Source organism: Brachycentrus maculatus, unplaced genomic scaffold (genome assembly GCF_059751285.1).
Source record: "Brachycentrus maculatus isolate JH-2025_06_01 unplaced genomic scaffold, ASM5975128v1 h1tg000004l, whole genome shotgun sequence".
NCBI lineage: Eukaryota > Metazoa > Arthropoda > Insecta > Trichoptera > Brachycentridae > Brachycentrus > Brachycentrus maculatus.
In genome coordinates, this window is record NW_028280759.1 from 3,729,090 (window position 1) to 3,751,518 (window position 22,429).

The 22,429-nt window shown below is 30.3% G+C and overlaps 2 protein-coding genes across 3 annotated transcripts; one reads left to right on the forward strand and one right to left on the reverse strand.

The window, feature by feature from the left end:
• The first annotated feature begins 836 nt into the window (after nt 1–836).
• LOC148313961 (acyl-coenzyme A diphosphatase NUDT19-like) lies at nt 837–5,584 on the forward strand. The gene is made up of 5 exons (XM_088277522.1): nt 837–2,434; nt 2,679–2,820; nt 2,936–3,136; nt 3,863–4,070; nt 4,356–5,584. Exons 1-5 carry the CDS (start codon nt 2,124–2,126, stop codon nt 4,574–4,576), a joined length of 1,083 nt encoding a protein of 360 aa, XP_088133648.1. The 5' UTR covers nt 837–2,123; the 3' UTR covers nt 4,577–5,584.
• Nucleotides 5,585–5,705: 121 nt separating this feature from the next.
• Frmd5 (FERM domain containing) lies at nt 5,706–21,403 on the reverse strand. 2 transcript variants are annotated; one of them, XM_088277500.1, is made up of 11 exons: nt 21,193–21,403; nt 20,775–21,007; nt 19,248–19,352; nt 18,465–18,507; nt 17,598–17,774; nt 16,398–16,624; nt 16,144–16,296; nt 15,968–16,056; nt 15,026–15,246; nt 13,605–13,787; nt 5,706–12,694 (listed from the first exon to the last, which is right to left on the reverse strand). In XM_088277500.1, exons 2-11 carry the CDS (start codon nt 20,862–20,864, stop codon nt 12,276–12,278), a joined length of 1,707 nt encoding a protein of 568 aa, XP_088133626.1. In that variant the 5' UTR covers nt 20,865–21,007; nt 21,193–21,403; the 3' UTR covers nt 5,706–12,275. The 2 variants fall into 2 exon arrangements, with proteins under 2 accessions (XP_088133626.1, XP_088133621.1); XM_088277495.1 differs by having other exon boundaries at nt 16,144–16,308.
• Nucleotides 21,404–22,429: the final 1,026 nt, after the last annotated feature.

Here is a 22,429-nt window from a genome sequence, read left to right on the forward strand (position 1 = left end):
AGCCTGGCCCATTTTAATCGATCCGCTTTCATTCGTGGTGTCAATTTTGGTACTTTTACAGGGCGCCTGCATTTCAGATTTACTTCGTAAAGACGTCGCCTCAGTGTTGATACCGATATATTTATACCCTCTTCTTCCAATTTTATTTTTAATGTTTTTGCTGATGCACTACGGTTTTTCAAGGCACTTTGAACGATTTTTCGATCAGTCCTCGGTGTTGTTTTTCTAATCCTACGACAGTTCTTTCGCCGATTGCTAGTGGCGGGTGACAGATTTTTTATTGATTTTGAAATTCTGTCCACTGTTTGACGAGAAACGTTTTCTTTTTTTGAAATTTCTCTATTAGATAGTATTCCTAATTTCAGTAGCACTATAACACTAGACTTTTTTTCCTCAGAAATGTCTTTACTTTTTCCCATTTTGTCCTTTTCAAAAAAAACACTTGTGTTTACAAAAAAAAATTATACTTTATGAACTAAAATTAAAAATTAAGTTTTTTTCACAAGACACGATAACTATATAACCTCTCTGAACAAAACAACATACAGAACTCAAGAAACTTCACTAATAAATGAGAAAGGACTATTTTTTGAACTTTCAACTATCTGTCTACCTGTGCTAATTAGGGACCTTTCTCAGAAAAAGGGTTTGAAATTTTGTAAAGGCTTAAATAATCCAGGTATATTTTACATATTATTGAAGGTAATATACATGATATTAGATGTCAATAGAAAACTTAAAGTATTTATGTAAAATAAATATAATAATCCACATGATTTCAGAGTATTCAAAAAAATAATGGGTGGCCCTAATTCATTGAGTAGATACTGTATTATTAGAAAATTTAGGTTTTTGCCAACAATGGGTAATAATGGATATTATTTATGATGCTGCCACATATTTTATACTTATGATTCACCCGCAAGCCATTCCTAGTCACTCATGATCTGAAAAGTGATTGAAAATCTCTAAAGAAAAACAAAACCTAAATAACAAATAAAATTACACCACTAAGGTGACCATCTAACAAATCACCATATACAAAAAGTTAAGAATTAAAAGAATTTCTTCTTTGCACATTATTCTTTTTTGTTTGAGGTTTTATTATTTATTTAATTGATTTTTTTATTTCAAAATAAATACGCTGTAAAAAAAGGCATTATTATTATCAATTTCCTGAGAGATGTGAGACCAATATTTTTAATATATGTCCAAATCTTATTTAGCACATTTGTACTTGATTTATTCCTTGAGATATCAAGATTCAGTATAAATGTCACACAGCTAGGCAATTTTTATGGCCAGGGAGTATGAAAATCTTTAACTTTTAGAAGATTTACACTGGACTCAGCTGGCTCAAATATGCCTGTGTTACATTCAGCATTCTGACCACATTATTGAACATCAGTACCATTTATTTTTTTATTTCATTTATTATTTTTGGTGTATTCTATTGAGATAAATTTTTGTACCTTATTGACATTGCCTAAAGTTCTTTCTTATCATTGCTTACCAATAGGTATCCTAATAAGGATAAGAAATATGAGGTTATTTATAACATCTTACTTTTAATTTAATTTTATTGGTGTGTTTAATTACCCAGGAATTCGGGATAAATGGAAATGAGAGGGAGATGAATGAAGTTTTTTTATTGAGAAAGTGAAAACAAATTCAGTTACTTCCGGGTGTGGTGACGAGAAAATTTATGTGCTTTGGCGATCCTTTTTTAAATTCGTGTCATTTTGAAGTCTGGCGATATGCCCTCTCAGTAACAGAATTGGATTAGGTACATATATATATATATAAGGTCAAAATTAGAAGCTTTTTTTGAAAAACTTTTTATTTGCGATAGGAATTCTTCAAATAAGTTTTGACTGATGTACAAATGATTTAAAAATCTTTTCATTTTATATTTTATCTATGCTCAACGTTTATCATGTGGTTTTGACACTGACAGTTCATTTTAAAATGTCAATATTCTGAATTATTCAAAATAGAATTTTCATTATTACCGATTATGTTTATCTAAAATTTTCAAATAACTCTTTATCATTTAGTTCATTTAATGTTTTTCCGTACATTAGATCAATAATATTCAAATATATTTTTGTATCTGCTAATTTATGAGAATGCGCTCATACTTGAAGCATTGGAGAGAATCAGCTAGTCTGCTAGTTTTATCACGAAGTGATGTACTTGGAAATGCTAAGAAAAACGGATATGAAATCCTGTTTCAAAGAAGAAGTGGTAAATCTGGATTTTATCCCGATACAATAGTTTTTCCTGGTGGTGCAATTGACGAATCTGATGCCCATAAAAGTTGGCTAGGTCACTTCAAATCCTTTGGTATTACTGAAGATAGATTTAAAGATTTTGAAATACCAAATGCTGCAACTTCACTTATATTTCAGCATGATCATGATCCGAATCTGAAGTGAGTAATCAAAATTAAGATTAAGCACCCTTGAGGTAGTATTTTAAGAAAATGACGCTATATAAATCATCCAAAATTATTATTATTTATTCCATGTATATAATGTTGTAAAAAGCCATCCGAAATATCTACTATCTTTCTGTTGCTAGTTCTACCCAAAATATTTAATTGTTTTTCCTTAAAAACTAAACAATACAAAATTTTACTATTTTCCTCTACCATTTTATTTGTGAAAATATTACAGACATTTAGCTCTAAGGATAACAGCAATAAGAGAAACATTTGAAGAAGTGGGAGTTCTGATATGTAAAGGAAGGGATTCTAACAGGAATAATGAGTCATCATCATATTTACCGGATTTTGATGTTCAACATTGGCAAAAAAAAGTACTTAATTTGCTTTTTACCCATGACTTATTTCAAAATATAAAAATGAAATTGATTAAACTGTTTTTTTTTTGTAGCTCTAAACTTATTAATTACATAACTTTAAATATTTCAGGTGCACCAGGATCCTCTAAATTTTTTATCCCTTTGCCAATCCCTGGATTGTTACCCAGATATTTGGGCACTGCATTTATGGAGTAATTGGTTAACACCAGTAAAAGTATCTTCTCACAGGTTCAATTCAGTTTTCTTTCTGACATTTTTCGATCAAAAACCTCCTGTAAAAATTGACGGAAAAGAAGTTACCGAGTTTTGGGTTGGTATTATCTGTAGCTTCACTATTTACAATGGATTTCATCTTAATCACTTATTTTTTTTAATATGTCAAAAATGTAATATATATTGACATTTAAAAAAATATATATTATAAATTTAAACATCAAGGTGCAACTTTGTAATGGAATTTTTGAAATACTTACTAAAAAATCGCCTTTAACTATTTGTTTATGTTCTGTACGTAAGGGTTTCAAAAACTGTATAGAAGTAACATTTAGATAGTATTGTTGATAGCTGCTACAGTTAAAAAATTCCAATTTAACAAATTTCCTGGTAATTAAAACAAAAAAACAATACTATGTAAATACCTTCCAATATATCTTGGGTATACTGGCAAAAAACGTCAACTCCAAAATCCCTGTTTGAATAATCCCAGTTATTTAAAGCTTTTTAGCATGAATAAAATACCCGCCATTAAATTTGAAGTTGAATTTACTTTTAAAACCACATATATGTGACATTTCGAACTACTTAATGTATTTTGCCAGTTTATAGAACATTGAGAACATTAAAATATCCATCATTAAGTCAAAATTGCATATTTTCGAGTTAACGGTTTTAGTCAGTACACCCACGATATGTAAACACAAAAAACTTGTCCGTAGCTAACTTGAAATTGTTTTAGCTTTATATTCAAACAAATTTAGTTATCAAAATTATCATGTTTATGTAATATATGAAATCATTTATATTCTCATATTTTTAGTGGTCAACGCCCAACAAGGTTCTTGAATCATTCAAAACAAAAAAGTTGGTCTTACCGACCCCTCAGTGGTATGAGCTTTCTAGATTAGAGCGGCATGTTGATATTGATGAACTAAAACGGTTTGCAGTTTCGAGAAGCAACTATGGGTGTGAATTATTTTTTCCCTATTATCAGTTTGCAAAAGATGGTATCATCATTGTTTTACCAGGTGAGAATATATCCAGAGCTTACTGTAAAAACTGATATAAAAATATTTGACATTTACCTAAATATTCATAATTTCTTGATACTGGTTTTAAGTTCATAATTATAGTTATAATTGGCTGTGACCATGAAAATCTACATTTCTACTTAAACTAGAATATTTAGACAATTTTACTATCGATTTGAGAATTTTATAATAAAATAATGTCTTATTTTCATTGATTTTACACTTTCCTAATTTAACCTAACTTATTTTTTTTATTCTAAAATTTTAATTTCATTCTTTCAGGTGATGATCTTTATCCGATAAAACCGAATTTCATTGAAAAGACACAGCTCTTTGACAACAATAAAACACTACAAGATTTAGGGGATTCTTCTAACATCATGCACAGAATTATATATCATGATACCTACACGATGTCTTGTGAGATAAAAAATTATGTGCCAAATTTTGGTCATTTATCTCCAGCGACTGAAAAAATTCCTTTTCCTAAACATAAGCTTTAGCTTCCGAGAACTTTTTTCCTAAAACTTCTTACTAAAACTCCGGAACTCTATTTCTACAGAATTTATTGCAAGAAGCTGTTTTTTCCATAAAAGAATATCAGAACAATCCAGACCCCAGATAATCTTTAAAAGCTTTATAACTGTAATACAAAATCAAAACTAAAATAATTTCAACCTAGTACAAATGTGTATGCAGCCCTGAGTGCCCTAACTGTTGCTGTGATTTTCTTTCTGATCTGTACGAGAAATTACTGCTATTAGTGATGTCACCCAGAGCTCGAAGGATTGAAGACTCACGTCATTCATATTCCATAAAATATATTCCTTTATCCAAGAATATGGAGCGCAGGACTGAACACTTTGTCTTTATATGTATAAGCAAGTTTACGCTGTGTCAATCTGACGTGGTACCCTATGCACCATTGGGTGCAGATAGGGATCAGATTAAATTAATTTATAAAATTGGCCCACAACAATCATAAACCTAGTGCCTAGTGTTAAAGTAAAAGAAAAATTAATTGCCCTTTACCTTTACTGAGCAGAGCCATCGGTTTAAGGTAGAGAAGAAGCAGAACCAGTTGTCAGCAGTTACAGCAGTGCATATATACTGCTTTAAAAATAATGAATGTTAATTAAAGGATTTTAATTTGCACACAAGTGTACAAATTGATCACAAAATATTTAAAAAAATGACGCTTCATCTCAGTTGAGCTACATAAGAGAAACGATACTATCGTTTGAAAGACGTGTGGGATCAAACCTATATACAGACAGACATTATTATTTTTCGATGAAAAAAGTAGTAGACTTGTAATCCTCAAAACTTACTATAAAATAAAAACAATTTGTTGATTGCAAACCTCATACATGTATATTTTTTTACTATTTTTTCGTGTTTGTAAAAAAGATTTAGGTCAAGATTAGCTTGAAGACATTATTTGGTTAATTTCCAATACCCTTATTTTGTTATTATTAAATTATTTGTTGATAAAAAATAAATAAATAAAACTTGCTTTTTTCATTATGTTGATGGGATCAAATTGTAACAAAAAAGTATACTTGAATCCATGCATATTGCAGTCACCCCCAGCGTCCACTGACCTGACAGGGAACTGTTCCAATTCTCACGGTGTTAATATTGTTCATTTTGGATATGTAAATTGATAATAAATAAAACATAAAATTCATTCTTCCATTTATTACCATAATAAATTCAATACAAAATTCAGTAAAGCATCATGATAAATTTGCATAATAAAAAATAAATAATATTATTTAAAAATACATGATTAAAAGCATTTATTTAAAAAGTTGTATTGCACATCGCTAGACTTGTAAATAAATTTTCAAATAATACTTTACCAATGTTCGAGATATAATACATAATTACTATGGAGCTTGTGCATACATATAAATTTTATATATTTGACGTCTTCATAAAGATTGTGCATTCATATTATTTTTATGCATTAGCTTTACATATTTTATATTTTCAAGACAAATTTAATAATATTTCAGAGAATGTAGCTCTATTTCAAGTCATTGTGTTCTAAAGATTAATTTTATTCTACTCTGAATTAGAAATAAGGCAAAAACTAAAAATGTCAATGAAGTTTTTGTTTTATGAATAGTTTGTTGATCACTAATAATAGTTTGTATTAGTTTAGAAAAGTGAAGCATATATTTAAGCTCGACATTAAAATGTTTCCAATTTATGAACATTGGTCCTAAGTAAAAAATAATATAGAAAACATAAATATTAGTACTTTGGCCACATTTTTAGAATTTATTTGAAGATACTAAAATTTAATCTGCTAGGTTTTAATATTTGTTGTGCATAATTTATAATTTGTGACATGGACAGAAATACATATATGTAATATGTCCCTAGAATATTATACAATACATATTACAAATATATACTGATACTGTGCAATACTTAATAAATCTGTCTAAATAAGTCGGTTTTAAAACTAAAATTTAATTCATATGTATAATATTATGGACAGTAAAAATGTAGTTTAAAAATTACAGATTCACAAAACAGAGATTCATATTGCGTTTTTCAGATTTTTTTATTAAAGCTTATCTGTAGAGGTAAACCTTTACCATTAATTACTCAAAAATACCTATTCATATTACCCCTTCATAGCAAAAAATATATATATATATTCCCTATGTTACATTCAATGAAGATAGTTATATATTTGTTTTCAATTTTTCTTCTTAAAGTTGGTGTAAAGGTTCACTTTCCTGGTACCAGCAACGACACATTTAGACGCTTCCATTTTCAAAATAATTATATCTTTTTTTTTCAATGAATGTTGTAATTTGTTCAATAAGGCAAGTGCATGAATCTGTCTCCGTTTAACCTTCCAGCGGGCGCGTTCTCAAAAAAATTTATGACAAATGCACCTTATCGCTTCCTCCACCCTTACCACTTAATTGCAAGCATCCAGCTCCGAGCTATTTGAGGGTCAGTGTCTCTCTAAACTACAGACGTACCTAGTGTGCTAAGAAGTTTTTGTTTTTCATTGAAATTTTGACATTTCCTTTAAGCGTAAATTTAAAAAATCGCTCCTTGAAGTGTAAGTATATGGAAATAAACTAATTTTCTTATTTATTTTTCATTTAAATCGGTTTTTTATAGCTAAATGTATTTTTTATTTATTTTAGACGTGTTTTAACAGGAAAACATGTCAGATCAACTGAAGAGAGGAGAAAACAATGAAGAATTTTTAATTCGAAAAAATTTATTTACAAGATGGTGAAAGATGACGTACCGTATTTTTGCAAAAGGGAAGGGGGTTATTAAGTACATTTATAATTTTTTATTACATTACAGCAATTTCAAAACATTTATATAAAGAAAACCCAATTTACATACAGATAACTTGATGACATAAAATATATAACACGCGCCCGCTCAAAAAAAATTTGTCAACGCACCCGCTGGAAGGTTAAACAAATATGATTGCGAAGAAATTTTTGCAAAGAAAAAATCATTGTTTTCAGTGTATTGCAAATCCATGTATACATGCAAGCTATGGTCCAGATATATAAGGAGTACCCAGCATGCAATGATGCTGCAATACAACAATGCCTTTAGGATCCAGACATAATGCCAATGTTTTGCAATACCTGTGATGTTTGTTGTCTTATGAATAAATTTCTTTAAGGTCCACAGATGGACACAGTCCATCACAATATTGGCACTTTGAGGAATTTGTTCATTATGTGAGACATACTTCAATACCATCACTTATCAATTACCGTGACTATCCTATTTTCAACCAGTTTGACCATAAAATTGTGATTGTTTAACTACCAGCTATTAAGTGAGTTAAACAATAAATTATGCTAATTTAATAAATACATTGCATTTTTTATAATAATACATTGGGGCATTCACTGTTTTTTCTTGCTATTACATGTTAGAAAAGTGAACCTTTAATTTTATTAAAAAGTTTGGACTTTTTGCTGGAAAGGGGTAAATTACTTTGCACACAACATGCCTTATTTCATTTTCTGGATTGAATTCTTTACAATCGTTCCTATTAAAACAGGTTACCATAATTTCACACTACTATGGTCCTAAGCCTTAACTATGGTCCAAACAGCCGCAGGCACAGAAAACCCAATATCTGAAATATGTGAGCTACTAAATAAAAAAAGTCTAGTAGGTATGGTATCAGATTACTCGTTGTCGGTTTTTTTTACTTATCGACAGTCAGTGTGAGTTGACTATTGCTAACTTTCGTTAAAACTAAACATTCTTCTAATTATAGTGGTTTATCATTCAAAGATATATTCAATGGACCATATTTGTGTGCATCACAACTATGGACCGAAGTTTATGAAGAAAACTCAAATAAATAAACTACCTATCGATAAACAAAAGCCTTTAATATAAATTTCTGATCTTTCTGCATATTATATCTTTATTGAAAGTCTAAAACAAAACAAAAATCTAAAACATGGAATACTTTTGGGCCATAGTTGTGTAAAATTAATTTAAAGTATAAACAAAAGTATCGTCTGTATTATAAAAGTTTAAAACTGTCGGTCATGATTAACCAAAAAATATTTCTAATTAAAATCTGTTTCAAATTGGTCACTAATTACGTAAGTACAAAACGGGGTAATAATGGCATTTCATTTCATAGCGTCTAAAAACCTAATGACTACTTTTTTTATTTCTATATAATTTATATTCATAAAACTTTATCTTTCATTGATGGAAAAAATAAATGGAATATTTTACATACATATGTAGTACATACATGAAAATTCCAAGATATTAAGTACGCTTATTGACTCTTAGCTTAATATTTAGTGAAGCAGTTATTCATGATAACTTTAGAATTTAAAGACCTAAAATAAAAACATTAGTTTCATCTTTTGAAAGAAATGTTAATCGATTAAATCATATTTTTTTCGTGTATAAAATTTGGTATGTTTATAAAATAAATAACATGATAAATTAAAATTAAATGAAAATTTTTAAATCATAATGAGTAAAACAGATTAAAGATAAATTATCATTCAATAAAAGCAAACAGGTACAATTTTACTAGTACTGGGAAAACCACACTATATTCTTACATTAAATTCGACAGCATCTTAAAAAGTTGTTCGTTTTATAATACATAAATAAATTTGGCTTTAGTTAAATGGAAATGTTGTTATCAACGTAATACCGCAGGTATCTAATCTACTATGACAAGAAAAATAAAATATCATCGCTATAAACTATTTTTACCACAGCAGTTGTAATATTTTAAAATAGGTACCGATGTTATGGAATGTTATTTGAGTGAAATTTTAAAATGAGGTGAGAATTTTATGTTTCATTTCAAGTTACATACTAGTAAAACAAAATCTAAACTAGAAAACCATCCAGTTAAAAGAAGAACACTGCCATTTAAGTGCTATAAATAATATAAAATATTACATACATATTGCAACACAAGCTATCTCAAGAACAGACAGTTTTCCAAAAGTGCAAAGAAATATAAATAGTTGAGCTTCAATATTACGATGTTAGTATTGAATCACATATGAACGGATGTTAGAAAAACATTCTAGAACATTAGTTGTTGCCGTGTACGCCTAACTTTGTTGTTGATTTTATTAAATTCCTTCATTTATTTATTTCCTAGAGTAAATTGAACAATGACAGTCAAAATGTATGTTAAAAGAATTTTCCTATACATAAGAAGTTCTTAGGTAAAAATAGTTTACTAGCTATTGCTGATATATTGAACACTATTGCACACTATTAAGTGAAATTCTATATTGACATTAAAGAGATGAATCTCGTAAGAAAACTTTACAACATATAAATTATTTAAAAGACAAAATACTTGTCCTTAAAATTCTGTTTAAAAGAAATATTTGTTCATGTGAGAACTTCACTAAATACACATTTATTATATGTGAGTTTAATTGTATATGTATTATCAACAACAAAAAAGTTTTAAATTATATAGACAATATTATGTCAATATATTAAAATAAAATACCTAATTGAAAAAAATAAGGAAAATAAATATATTAATATATGTTTGCATTCGAAATAAGCTTGTCTTGAGACAGCTTTTGTTGCAATATTATCAAAGATATACTGAATTGAGCTTTTGAAATTGATGATAAAACCATATATTTTTTTTTTTAGTTTGTTAGGTTGTTACTCAGAGCAAAAAGAAACAAACATACTGTTTTCAAATATTATGAGCTAAATTTTACATTAATCCTTCTTTGAGGATTTATATACTTACATTCATAATATTTACAGAAAATAAATACAGATTTAAAAAATAAAATTAAAAAAACTTTGTAAATATCTAGAAAAAAAAATATATGACAAGAGTAGGAAATTATTTGGATTATATTTGATTAAGTATGAGATTTTATCATTTACATTTATGTTCATAGAACTTTCTCTTCACAACCTTACAACGAAGAGTGATTCAATTATGGTGTTTTAACATCATCAATCACTAACAATATTTTTATAGAAATTATGACAGTACATAAGTTAGATTTTTTGAAGAGTGAATTGCCAGTTGGGAGTTCTTGTACTTAAAACAATAAATTATTTTAATTTTATTATGATTATTCAAATTGTAAATCTTCAAAAAAATATTATGTGAGTAATAAATCACGAATTTACTTTTTTTTTTTAAAAAAAAAGGATAACAGATCCTTTATGCTTTTTTTTATTCTTGTACAAGAATATCAAGTATTGTTTTCAAATATTTCCAGGCTCACTACCATTTTGAATAAATATAAATTAATATGAATAAATTAAACCATAAAAAATAAAATGGTTATCCAAAACATAAAACAAAATTATTTAAATTAAATTATAGATATCCAATTTAAATTTTCAGACCAAATATCTAATTTTTATTTGATGGCTTTTTAACCAGGAGGATTTCAGCCTAAAATGCAAATGTCAGTTTGTTATACTGCATGCATAGGATCTCGAGTTGATTCCCAATTGAATGCATTACCTGGCCTTCAAGTAATAAATAATTACAATGTGCAGTTTATCCCACGTAACATTATTTAAATACCGTACTATTTTAAGGATGTAAGCATACAAAATTATAACATATTATATATTTATCAAGTTAGACAATACAATACAAATAAAAATATCAATGGCAACGTAAAAAATAACATTAATTTGTACCTTAAGATCGTATTAATAACTATCACAATGTACGCTTTATATCTTAATTTCATAAATTGACACCCTCTCCTGTGACAAACATTAAAAATCTTAGTGAATAAATCTATCCTGACTGAATCTACAATTGAAATATCTACACAGCTAAAGGCCGATGAAATAAATACAAAAATATATGTCAATACATATAATGTACATACAATCAGTATCAATTTTAGCAGCAGTAAAGCTTCCCAAATGCGTTAGTATGGAAAAAATATTCATTACTACTTTGTATATATGCATTACATTACATTATAATGTTTGTAAATAACATCATAAAAGCTTTATAGCTATGAAAAATATGAACAATAAAATTTGTAAATAATAAACACAAATATGAAAATAAAAAATAATCATATCGCTATCGGAGCTACATTCACAGTCATCTATTAAAATACTTGACGAAAAACAATCTGATTCAAGTTATGCTGGCATGGAAATAAGTACTAGACAGATTAATGTGCTAAATATGTATACATTTAGCATATTTCAGCAATATTACTAAAAATGCTATGTATGTATATGCATATTAGATAAAAATATACATATATAATTCATGATTGTGTTTTTTGCTTAGTAACAAATTACTTATAAAATCAGATCACTGTTTGCAATCAAAATAATGACACCAATAATAATCTATTTAGAGCACCTATTCTTAGTGCGCTCAGCAGATCAATAATTAAAACTTGGAATGTATGTTATTTCTGAAACATATTATTTCTTATGTATAGGAATGTTTTATTTCAATTATGATTATATTATTAGATTCGTTATCTAATAAAACAAAGTTGTATGGAAATTATAAATCATAAATGGCACAAAACTATATCTCTTGATTGGATTGATTATATAATGGAATATTACATACTGACACGTAATTTGACTTGGATTGTACCATTTAGGCGTCATCGAGGAATCATCGGTATGGTCGATTTGAAAAAACTTGATCGGAATCAATCAAAACAGTCGGGCGACAGTTTGGCGCATGTAATCCTTCAGGGGCCTGTAATAGTGATAATGTAGAGACACAATCTCCGGCCACTGTCGGAACCTCTTCAGCAGCGGCCAGTCACACTCCAAGATCAGCACCGTGAAGAAAACCAGCGAGAAGCAGACAAACAGGAACGACGGAACAAAGGCCTTGAGAATACTGAACCTTTTGGTGGGAGGCGGGGGAGGCTTGGCGTGCGGCGGGAGAGCGTGCAGAGCTCGGCGGCTCGGCGTGTGGCTGCTGCTGGAGGGGTGCGAGGACTCCTCGGGGCCCCGGCTGTTGGCCTCCATGCCCAAGTTGGTCAGCTGCGACTCGGAAGACGAATGCTCAAAGGAATCACGGAAATAATAGTCGTTGAAATGATGCGATCCTTCCGAATTTCCTCCTTAAAATTAAACAAACAGAAATTGTGGTATTGTTATTCCATCTCCAATATTGCAAGAATCACTCATTTTTATTAGTGAAACCATACATTCGTAAGGAGCTATTTTATTTTACTCTTCCGTGTATTCTATTTTTTTGTATGTTCCCACTAACTTGATGGCAGATATATCCCAATCATAAGAATTTTTATTTTATGAAACGTTTAAGATTTTATTAAATGATTAAAACTCATACTTGTATTATATTTATTGGTTTTAATTGGTTAGTTCGAATGTCACCTAGAAAGAGACAGAAATATGCAAATTTGGAAATTAATACAAACATATTATTCTCTCTCCCCTTGTAAGCAGGGGCTGGGCGCCCGTTTCCTGTGTAGGCCCAGCACAGAATATCGGGAGAAAAAACAAAAAGAGAGAGAGGAAGAGAGAGTAACAGATAAAATTGTCTTCAAGTACATTTGTGGCTTTAAAATAAAGAATAGGTAAAAAATTTTATTATATCGCCCACTCCTTTCAAGAACGTCATAAATCAAAAAAACTTGAGTTTTCAGGAGAACGTTTTTAAAGTTTAAAAATATAATACAATGTATTAAAAATAAATATCAAGCCACTTATTGAACTTATTACTGTGCAACAGATCTTTTTAGGTAAAACCTGAAGGTTTTTTCTCCATTTGAAAAATATTTAGTATATTTAAAGAAATACTTAAACAATACCTTTTCTTCAAAATGCAAAAACATCACTTTCGGCCCTGTAGCGGGTAAATATTAAGTTTAAAATATACCGTTTTTGCTGGGATGAAGTACATTTTTTGGGCATTCCGAAAACATACACAACCGAAAGTTGACGATTTTTGATTTATGATGTTATTGAAAGGAGTGAGCGATATAAATAAACTTTTATTTTACGAACCTTGATACATCATTTTTGAGCGCTGTTCTTCAGTGACGGGAGATAGTATGTGCTCCGTGCAGTAATGAGAGTGCGGCTCTCCCGGATTCCCCATCCCGTGTCCCGCACAGCCGTTGCAAGAATCCAGCGGCTCTCCCAATGGAGCCGAGTGAGTAGATCGGGGAAGGCTGCTGTACGCCCCCCCTGCATACCAAGCATGTTTGTGTATTTTAATCGACGCAATACAGCCATAAAAACAGTAAAAACCTGTATTTATTTATTGACTTGGCGTTTAATTTGTAGAACTCCATTTTAATTTATGTAGTAATTTTAAATCAAACACAGATTTTTTGAGTCTACTAAGTTGTATTTTATTAACAAAAAACACATAAAAAATTATATTGTGACAATTGTTTCGCCTTGTTAGGGCATTATCAAACGAATGTCATTCGTTTGATAATGCCCTAACAAGGCGAAACAATTGTCACAATATAATTTTTTATGTGTTTTTTGTTAATAAAATACAACTTAGTAGACTCAAAAAATCTGTGTTTGATTTAAAATTAATACATAAAGTAAAAACCTGTATTGAAATCTTACGACCCGTGTTCAAAACCCCAAAGTTTTAATAGAATTTTTAGAAAATTGAGTCCTCAAAATAACTTAACATTCAATTTTTTCAATCCTAACTTAACATCACGTTTATAAGTTACTTAAATATAGCTTAAGTTTTAGATATATGTATTAATTTAATTTTAACACATTTCCGACGAGTATTTTTTAAATTTGATCAATTTCTTCTTGTCTGATGGCATTTGACAAATTTCTCGTCTGACATTAAAATGAGACCGGCGCAGAAGGTCAAAATACCTTTCACGTCCTTAAGCATCAATCGACCAGACGGGTAGAAATACCTTTCCCGTCCCAAGTGTGTTAATATGAAAAGTCAAGTTTTTAATAACTTTCAAAATCGAACCGCTGGTCACCTGGCCGGATTCCTGTTCCGACGCTCTGATAAGCGCGTCACCGACGTCATGCAGAAACCAGTCAATATTTTGATACTTTACCGAGCTTACCCACACTGCATTTAAACACATCACTCTGGGTGAAAGTCAACTACCTTATGATATAATGTTTTAAGCGGATAAAATAGTTGAAAGCTACCTCTATGCACAATAATCCTAGAATGTTTTTAGCTGTACAATTCCCAAATAAATAAAAATAAAAAAAATTATGGAAATAATCACCTCTAAGCGCTGCACGCTCTTCATTCACACATCCTTTTCATTCGCTAAATGTAACGTGTGTAAATATCCCAATATTAAAATGAAAACAGGCGACGCACACATACTTTCGTCGACATTCATTTCCACTACATTCATTTTCTACTGCTTAGCTAACAATTACCTATTTCTATTTCAATAAAAGTGGTGAATTCTCACCAAAATCACTGTTCATGGGAGTTGACGGGGTCGCGGGTACACTGGAGGCCTTGCGCCTCATCCCTCCGCCTTCACTGCTGGTCCCATTACTTGTATGGGATCCGCTATCATTTCCCCCTTGCAATATTTCTCTCTCCGTCCGACCCACGTAACGGAACTTGCTGCCCCAGGAGAAAAATCCACCTCCAGAAACCACAGACGCGTCTGCACTCGATGCCAGTCTGGTAATAAAAGAAGTTAACAGTGTGAGGATTACAATTATTAAACAATAAGACCTTTTGAATTAGAAAAAAATATATATTTTAAAAAATCACACGACCACAGTATTTATTCTTTACCCGCACCCAAATGGTGCGTAGGGCACTGCATCACATAAACGCAGTGTTATTTTGAACGTTAACACGTTAGGAAAGGTGATCAGCCCTTCACTTCAGGTACCAGTCCAATTGAATAAATATCAGAGTGAAAAAATCACTTATATTTATTTGATCCCTCCCTGGGAATCGAACCCGGGACCTCTAGTACGGTAGCCGAACGTGCTGATCATTACACTACGGAGGCAGACTACCATAGTACTATTTACATTGAAATGTGTAAAGAAATAATGAAAATATGAAGGATTAAGCTGAAGATATTTTAATTGCAGCAAAGTAATTAAATCTGACATAATTATGAGAAGGCACAACTTTCAGACTAAAAATTAAGACAAAAACTCTCATAAAACACAGATACCTGTAATGATGGAATACTGCACCAATTTACTAAATTTATATTTTTCAATAAGCAAACCTTCCAAATTAAATTATGGATATAAATCGTGTTTAATAGACATAAATAGAATCTTAAAAAAAAAACATTTGTTTATAGAGTATGTCAGATCTGATACTCCTCTTGAATAACATAGCCTATGATTAGAATAATCAACCGTAAAAGAAAACTCACGTGAAGAACAACATCTGTTCAATAGCGCATCTCCAGACATGTCGGCATGCGGAACCACTCGGACACTTGAAACCCACGGTGTGCTTTTTCTGAAAGTAATAAAGCATTCAAAACACAATTCCGAATACTGCATATATATTTGCCTATACTATAAAGTTGATATAGAAAAAAAATACCTCGGGATAGTTCAAGTGAACTATAAACATTTTTCCTTCGTAGTTAATCTTGTGAACTTCGGCCCACCTGAAATGATGAGTTTTTCGACTCCCTTGAAAGGTAATGATACCGCTGTGATTTATGCCAAGGTAAAGTTGGTTCCCTCTATGATCCTGTGAATAAAACTGATTAATCGAGTATTTAATAGATTGCCCACGAGGAATGTAATATGATTTTTAAAGGGTAATGTAAAACTGTAGAGTGTGAAAATTACCTTAACGGCATGAGGGTCGACACCGTAGGTGTCAAGTTGACAGGCTATCTTCAGGAACGTCGTCTCCGCGTCGGGAGGCGAGAGGCCGGCCACGCCGCCCTCGGGAGCGGGTAGGGCGTGCAGCTCCTGCATGCGCGCTTCCATCACCTCGGTCTGCCGTAGCAGCAGTCTCATGTCCGACACGTAACTCCCCACGTGCACTGCTGGGTCATAATCCCCCAACTCGCCTGAGACACAAGAGTAAAAACGTAAACATCACTGTTCATATTATTTTTTGACATCTCATCAAAGATGAAGAAGAATATGGATGTCTGAGTATTTACGGGGCTGACGACCAACAGCTTTACATCTCACCAATAGATGTCTCTAGTGAAGTTCCAGTGATTCAAGAACAAGGTTTCTAAATTGGTTCATATATATAGAACTTCCAAGAATTTGTGTAGTGTGGTTGTCAATAATGGGTAGAATTGGTGAATGTTACACATGTGTAAAGTGATCACTCAAACCAGCCTATGGCGGTCGTCAGCCCCGTAAATGCCCAGACTTCCATATTCTTCTTCATCTTTGATGAGATGTCAAAAAATAATATGAAAATAACTCCTGTGATTGGAGACAATCCAGATTTTGTGAACAAGTATTTGGACACACTCAAAATGTTGTATCACTGTTAAATTTATATATTGAATACATACTCAAACACTGATTTTTAGAGTCTATTAAATTGTATTTTATTATTAAAAACATATAAAAATAAAAATAAATTACAATTTTTTCGCCTTGTTATGGCATTTTCAATATGATGTTAGAATCACCTTTAGCAAAAGATATTTTATATTATGTTAGATATATCAAGGATTTATTAATAGTTCTATAACAAAATTTGATAATTTTACAAAATAAATATTACTGTAAAAATGGCATAACAAGGCAAAACAACTGTCACAAATTTTATTTTTGTGTTTTTAATAATAAAACACAATTTAGTAGACTCTAAAAATCAATGATTGATTTTATATTCAATATATGAATTGAAATGGAGTTCTACAAATCAAATGCCAAATCTATAAATCAATATTCAATCCAACGAAACAGATTACATACGGCTAATGGCCATTCCATTATTTACATTATCCACCAAATATTTTTAAAAAGCTATGGATGAACTATAGGATGATGAAAACTGGAAAGCAAAATACAAACCTTGTATGACAAGAGCACCCAACATGGCTGCTTCGTTCGGGGTGCAGTATAAACGTCCATGGAGAAGGTCTCTTTTCAGTTGGAGGTATACTTGGTATCGAGTTATTTCTTCTTTTAAAAGGAGAGGATTCGGCGGATAGAACTTAACACGAAAACTAAATAATATGGGACTAGCATCTGTAAAAAAAAATAAGCTTTAGATTTTTTATCAAACTTTTTTTTTCAGTAAACTGATGACTTTAGTCCCTAACTAATTACATATTAGCCATGGATGCAGTACAATGGAGATACCTATCAAATAATCCTGTGAGTTTAAAATGGTTTTATCAATGCACCCTTTATGTGCATTCAAAATAATAATTTTGGATATAATAATAATAGAATAATTATAAACTGCTATTTTTGTAAAATTCATTCTCAAGGACACTTTAATATTACATGGGGGAAAAAATATGGGAAATATTTTGGTTTTATTCAAAATGTCATCTCTTTCGCAGTTTCAGACTGCTGGTGATTTTGCATTGTATGTCATCATTATATAGACTAATTTAGTTGGCGCTGGAAACATTAACACCATGATAGCGATTATTATTACTACCAAGATAGTGAAACACCAACTGTCAAAATATCAATATATTTTTTACTCATTTAAATACAATATATTTATGTTCAATAGCAGGCTGTAAATACATGAATTGACCTAGAATTCCGTGCCTGATAGATGTGAGAAAATTTCATATAGAAAGGGTCTCGGCTGTGAGCCTTTACAGGACAAATAAAAATTTATGTATCCACATCTAAATAAATAAACTTCAGAGTTATAGTTTAGAAAATGAAAATAGTATACTATATAATATGCTGTCTTACCTTTAATTTGCTTCACAATTGATTTTGCCATGTGTAACCAGTGCTGGAAGAGTACCATTACAATATTAGTAAACACAATTAAATTAATAAAAGAATATTGATAAATTATTAAATACATTTATAATGCCAGTCCGAATTATGACTGTATCGAAATCAAAGTTCAAAACATTTTCATGCGTTATGAATGAAACCGATACAAAGTGTTTCTAGAGTCACTCACATTCTTTTATTTTAACAGTATCATGTATTTTTATATAATAATAATAATAATAAAACCCTCATCCGCACCCCAATGGTGCATAGGGCACTGCGTCATATAAACGCAGTGTTATCTTGATCGTTTACACATGAAGGAAAGGTGATCAGCCCTCCGCTTCAGGTACCAGTCCAGGGTAATATTGAATAAATATGACAGTGAAAAAATCACTTATATTTATTTTACCCCCCTTGGGAATCGAACCCGGGACCTCCAGAACGGTAGCCGAGCGTGCTGACCATTACACTATGGAGGCGGATATTTATATACATAAAGAAAATCTTAAGGGTATACCTGGTTTTAAAGAAATTCACACATGTGGTTCAAATGTCGAAAACTTTACTTCTCATCACATTTATAAAAGATAAAACTTAAAAATAGGTTTAATATATGCAATTCTTTTTTAATTATTTGCTAATGAAATATAAAATATACTCAAAAATATAGTAAAGTCATTGAAATCAGTGCAACGTCACATACGATCCAGTTTTTTTTTTTTTAAATTCTTAACATGATAATTTGCTTACTCTTTGATTGGCAGCATCCACATATCTCAAGCCAAAATAGTCTGTTTCTATTAAATTTAGTTGTTGACATACGGAATCCAAAAGATATTTTCCTTTATTACTTGGCTAAAATAAGAATAAAAAATACAAACGTAAATTATTTATTTATTAATTATTTAAAATTGTTTTAACTAAGAATAATTGTTCAAAACTGAGACAGATCTTCACCACAGATAATATGCAGATAATCGAGTGCAGGGGGATCCAGCTTCTTGCACTTAGTCAGTTTCTCAAATAAGTACAAAATCACAAAGCCCAAAAAACAAAGCGTTGTGAAGGAAATAAAACAGATTTTTTTTCATGTAAACTGTATTTTATCATTATTTACTAATTAGTATATGGGGGTTTTCTTTATAAATTTATTAATATATATATATTAAAATAATTGAACTTCTCTACTTAATAAAGAGTTCAGTAACATGCAGTCTTTTTCTATAGCTTTTCATACGTGAGTGAAGATGTGCTTAGCTGAATTTTTGCGGCTACTTATGGACATTCGTGGGTATTTTTGGGCGCACACCATATTAGATTTGCCTAGAAAGTATGCAGGTTTTTAAGGGTTTAATGTAATTTCGTCTATGGACGCTCATCAATGAAGATGCATGATGAAGCCTTCTTTTAAATTATTGATCATTTAATCTTTACAATGACTAATAACGTTTTTGGGATGTACAAAATAGTGAAATTTAAAGACAGGGGGCTAATTTAGTATGCTTAGTTTGAATATTTTAATGTGACAATTTTCAACTAGATATAAATCATTTTACAAAATAGTGAATTTTAAAGACAGAGGGCTAATTTAGTATGCTTAGTTTGAATATTTTAATGTGACAATTTTCAACTAGATATAAATCATTTTACAAAATAGTGAATTTTAAAGACAGAGGGCTAATTTAGTATGCTTAGTTTGAATATTTTAATGTGACAATTTTAAACTAGATATAAATCATTTTACAAAATAGTGAATTTTAAAGACAGAGGGCTAGTTTAGTATGCTTAGTTTGAATATTTTAATGTGACAATTTTCAACTAGATATAAATCATTTTACAAAATAGTGAAATTTAAAGACAGAGGGCTAATTTAGTACGCTTTGTTTGAATATTTTAATGTGACAATTTTCAACTAGATATAAATCATTTTACACTTAACAGAATACACAACTGCTAAGGTAAAAATTTACTTACATACACATGAAATAAAATTAAAGATAATTGTAACATTCAAATATAAGTAAATGAGCCAAAATTATATGTAATTTCAAGTATAATATGTCTTTCAATCACATGATTGGTAAATTTATAAAATGGGTATATCTATATTGCTGTCAAAAGACTAGAGCAACTGATATTTGCAATACAGTTGCATGTGATTTATTGAAGTATCTGCATAATGTCTGAAGTTTAGTCCCACGTTCATTGATAGCTGCGACTAAATGAAGGTTTAATACATGTTTATTATATATTTATTATTGTACATTTATAACTTACATGAAATTCACATTCTAAGATCTCGCTGTCTTCAAGCAACCGAACAGTACATTTATATACAATATTACTGTCACCCCTGCTTCGAAACATGTTTATAATTTAAATATCAGTAGTATTTGTGTTATTTGGGAAGGTGTTATTCATTTATCATATAATAAATTATTTTTGTGTATTTGGGTCTCAATGAAAGCACCAAAGACCCATTTAAGCACGTCGGTATTTCCGATTCATATCTGAAAAATAGCACATATTATATTTGCGAAAAGTATATTAATGCAATAATATTACTTTATTGCACGATAAAATAGGTTTGGTCTTTTAAAACCTCATAAAAACCGTACATGATGTATGGTAATCTAAATCAACGAAAACAATTAATAACTCCATTCCATATTATAAACTTGATAACAATACTTACTTGTCAGAAAAACAAGTTGAAGGATTAAATAAAATAATTACATGAATTACAAAAAAAATGTTTCACACTTTACACGGTTCCGTACGGCATGTTTTTATCGATGACAGAAGCGACCTTGATTTATAACAGTGCTAACAATAGAAAAATAAAAATGTATTTTAATTTGTACCTACAGCGCAGCGATCGAAAATCATTGGTTTATGCAAGTTGTTGATGCGATCAATACTTACTCGATTTTATATGCTAGAAAAATATGACCATTTATTCAAGATTTATTGGAACCATGATAAGACGAACTAAAATATGTTATTTTTTTCACAAATTTCTCATTAAAATATCATTACTTTCAATATTGTTTTAAATATAATCTCTTGTTTACATAACATTCTCTTTTTGGTAAAGTTTTTTTTAATACAGCTCGAATTTATCTTAAAATGTAACCGCAGTGGAATGACATTTTTCCGCAATTACAATCCACGTATTTATCTGATGAAATATATTTATAACTTGTTTTATATTATGTTTAAAGACAATCAATCGTCGTGTTCTCCTAAGAGAGTACTATACCCTTTCACTTTATTATGTGTAAATATTGTGCGTGTGTTGGCCAAGTTTATTTTCATTTTTAAAGGTTTCTTTCTCTTAATGCTTTTCTTATCTTTAAAAATATTATTATGTTAAATAATTTTGTAATGTTGATTTGGATAATTTTTATATTTATGTGACTTTTTTCATTGAAGATCTAACGGGGATATAATCTAGGAGTTAAGTGGTTGTCAATAATGAGTGATCAATTAATTATCCTATGACTCATCATGAGCCTTAAGGTGGAGACTGACCGGAGCATTTCGTCGTAACGTAACACGTTACGATGCGAGCATTCAGGCAGTCAGAACACCGAACCGAGCGCTCCATCCATAGTTTCGGATGCTCGGCACGAGCAATGTTACGATGTTACGACGAAATTTTCCGGTCTATCTCCACCTTTATAAATACCCCGGCTGCCGGATTCTATACTAAAACATTCTAAATTCTTAATCCACTGGGATATTTGATAAAGTTTTAATATTCAATCAAACTCTGACTAGCTACAACTGCTAACAAAAATAGAACCTTAATAGTTCATGTACGTAAACGATAATGATAACGCAGTTTTTTTTTGAGAAAAAATGCTTTCATTTATCACATGGTTACCTACTTAATAATATTTTCTATATAAAATTTATTTATTGTCTGT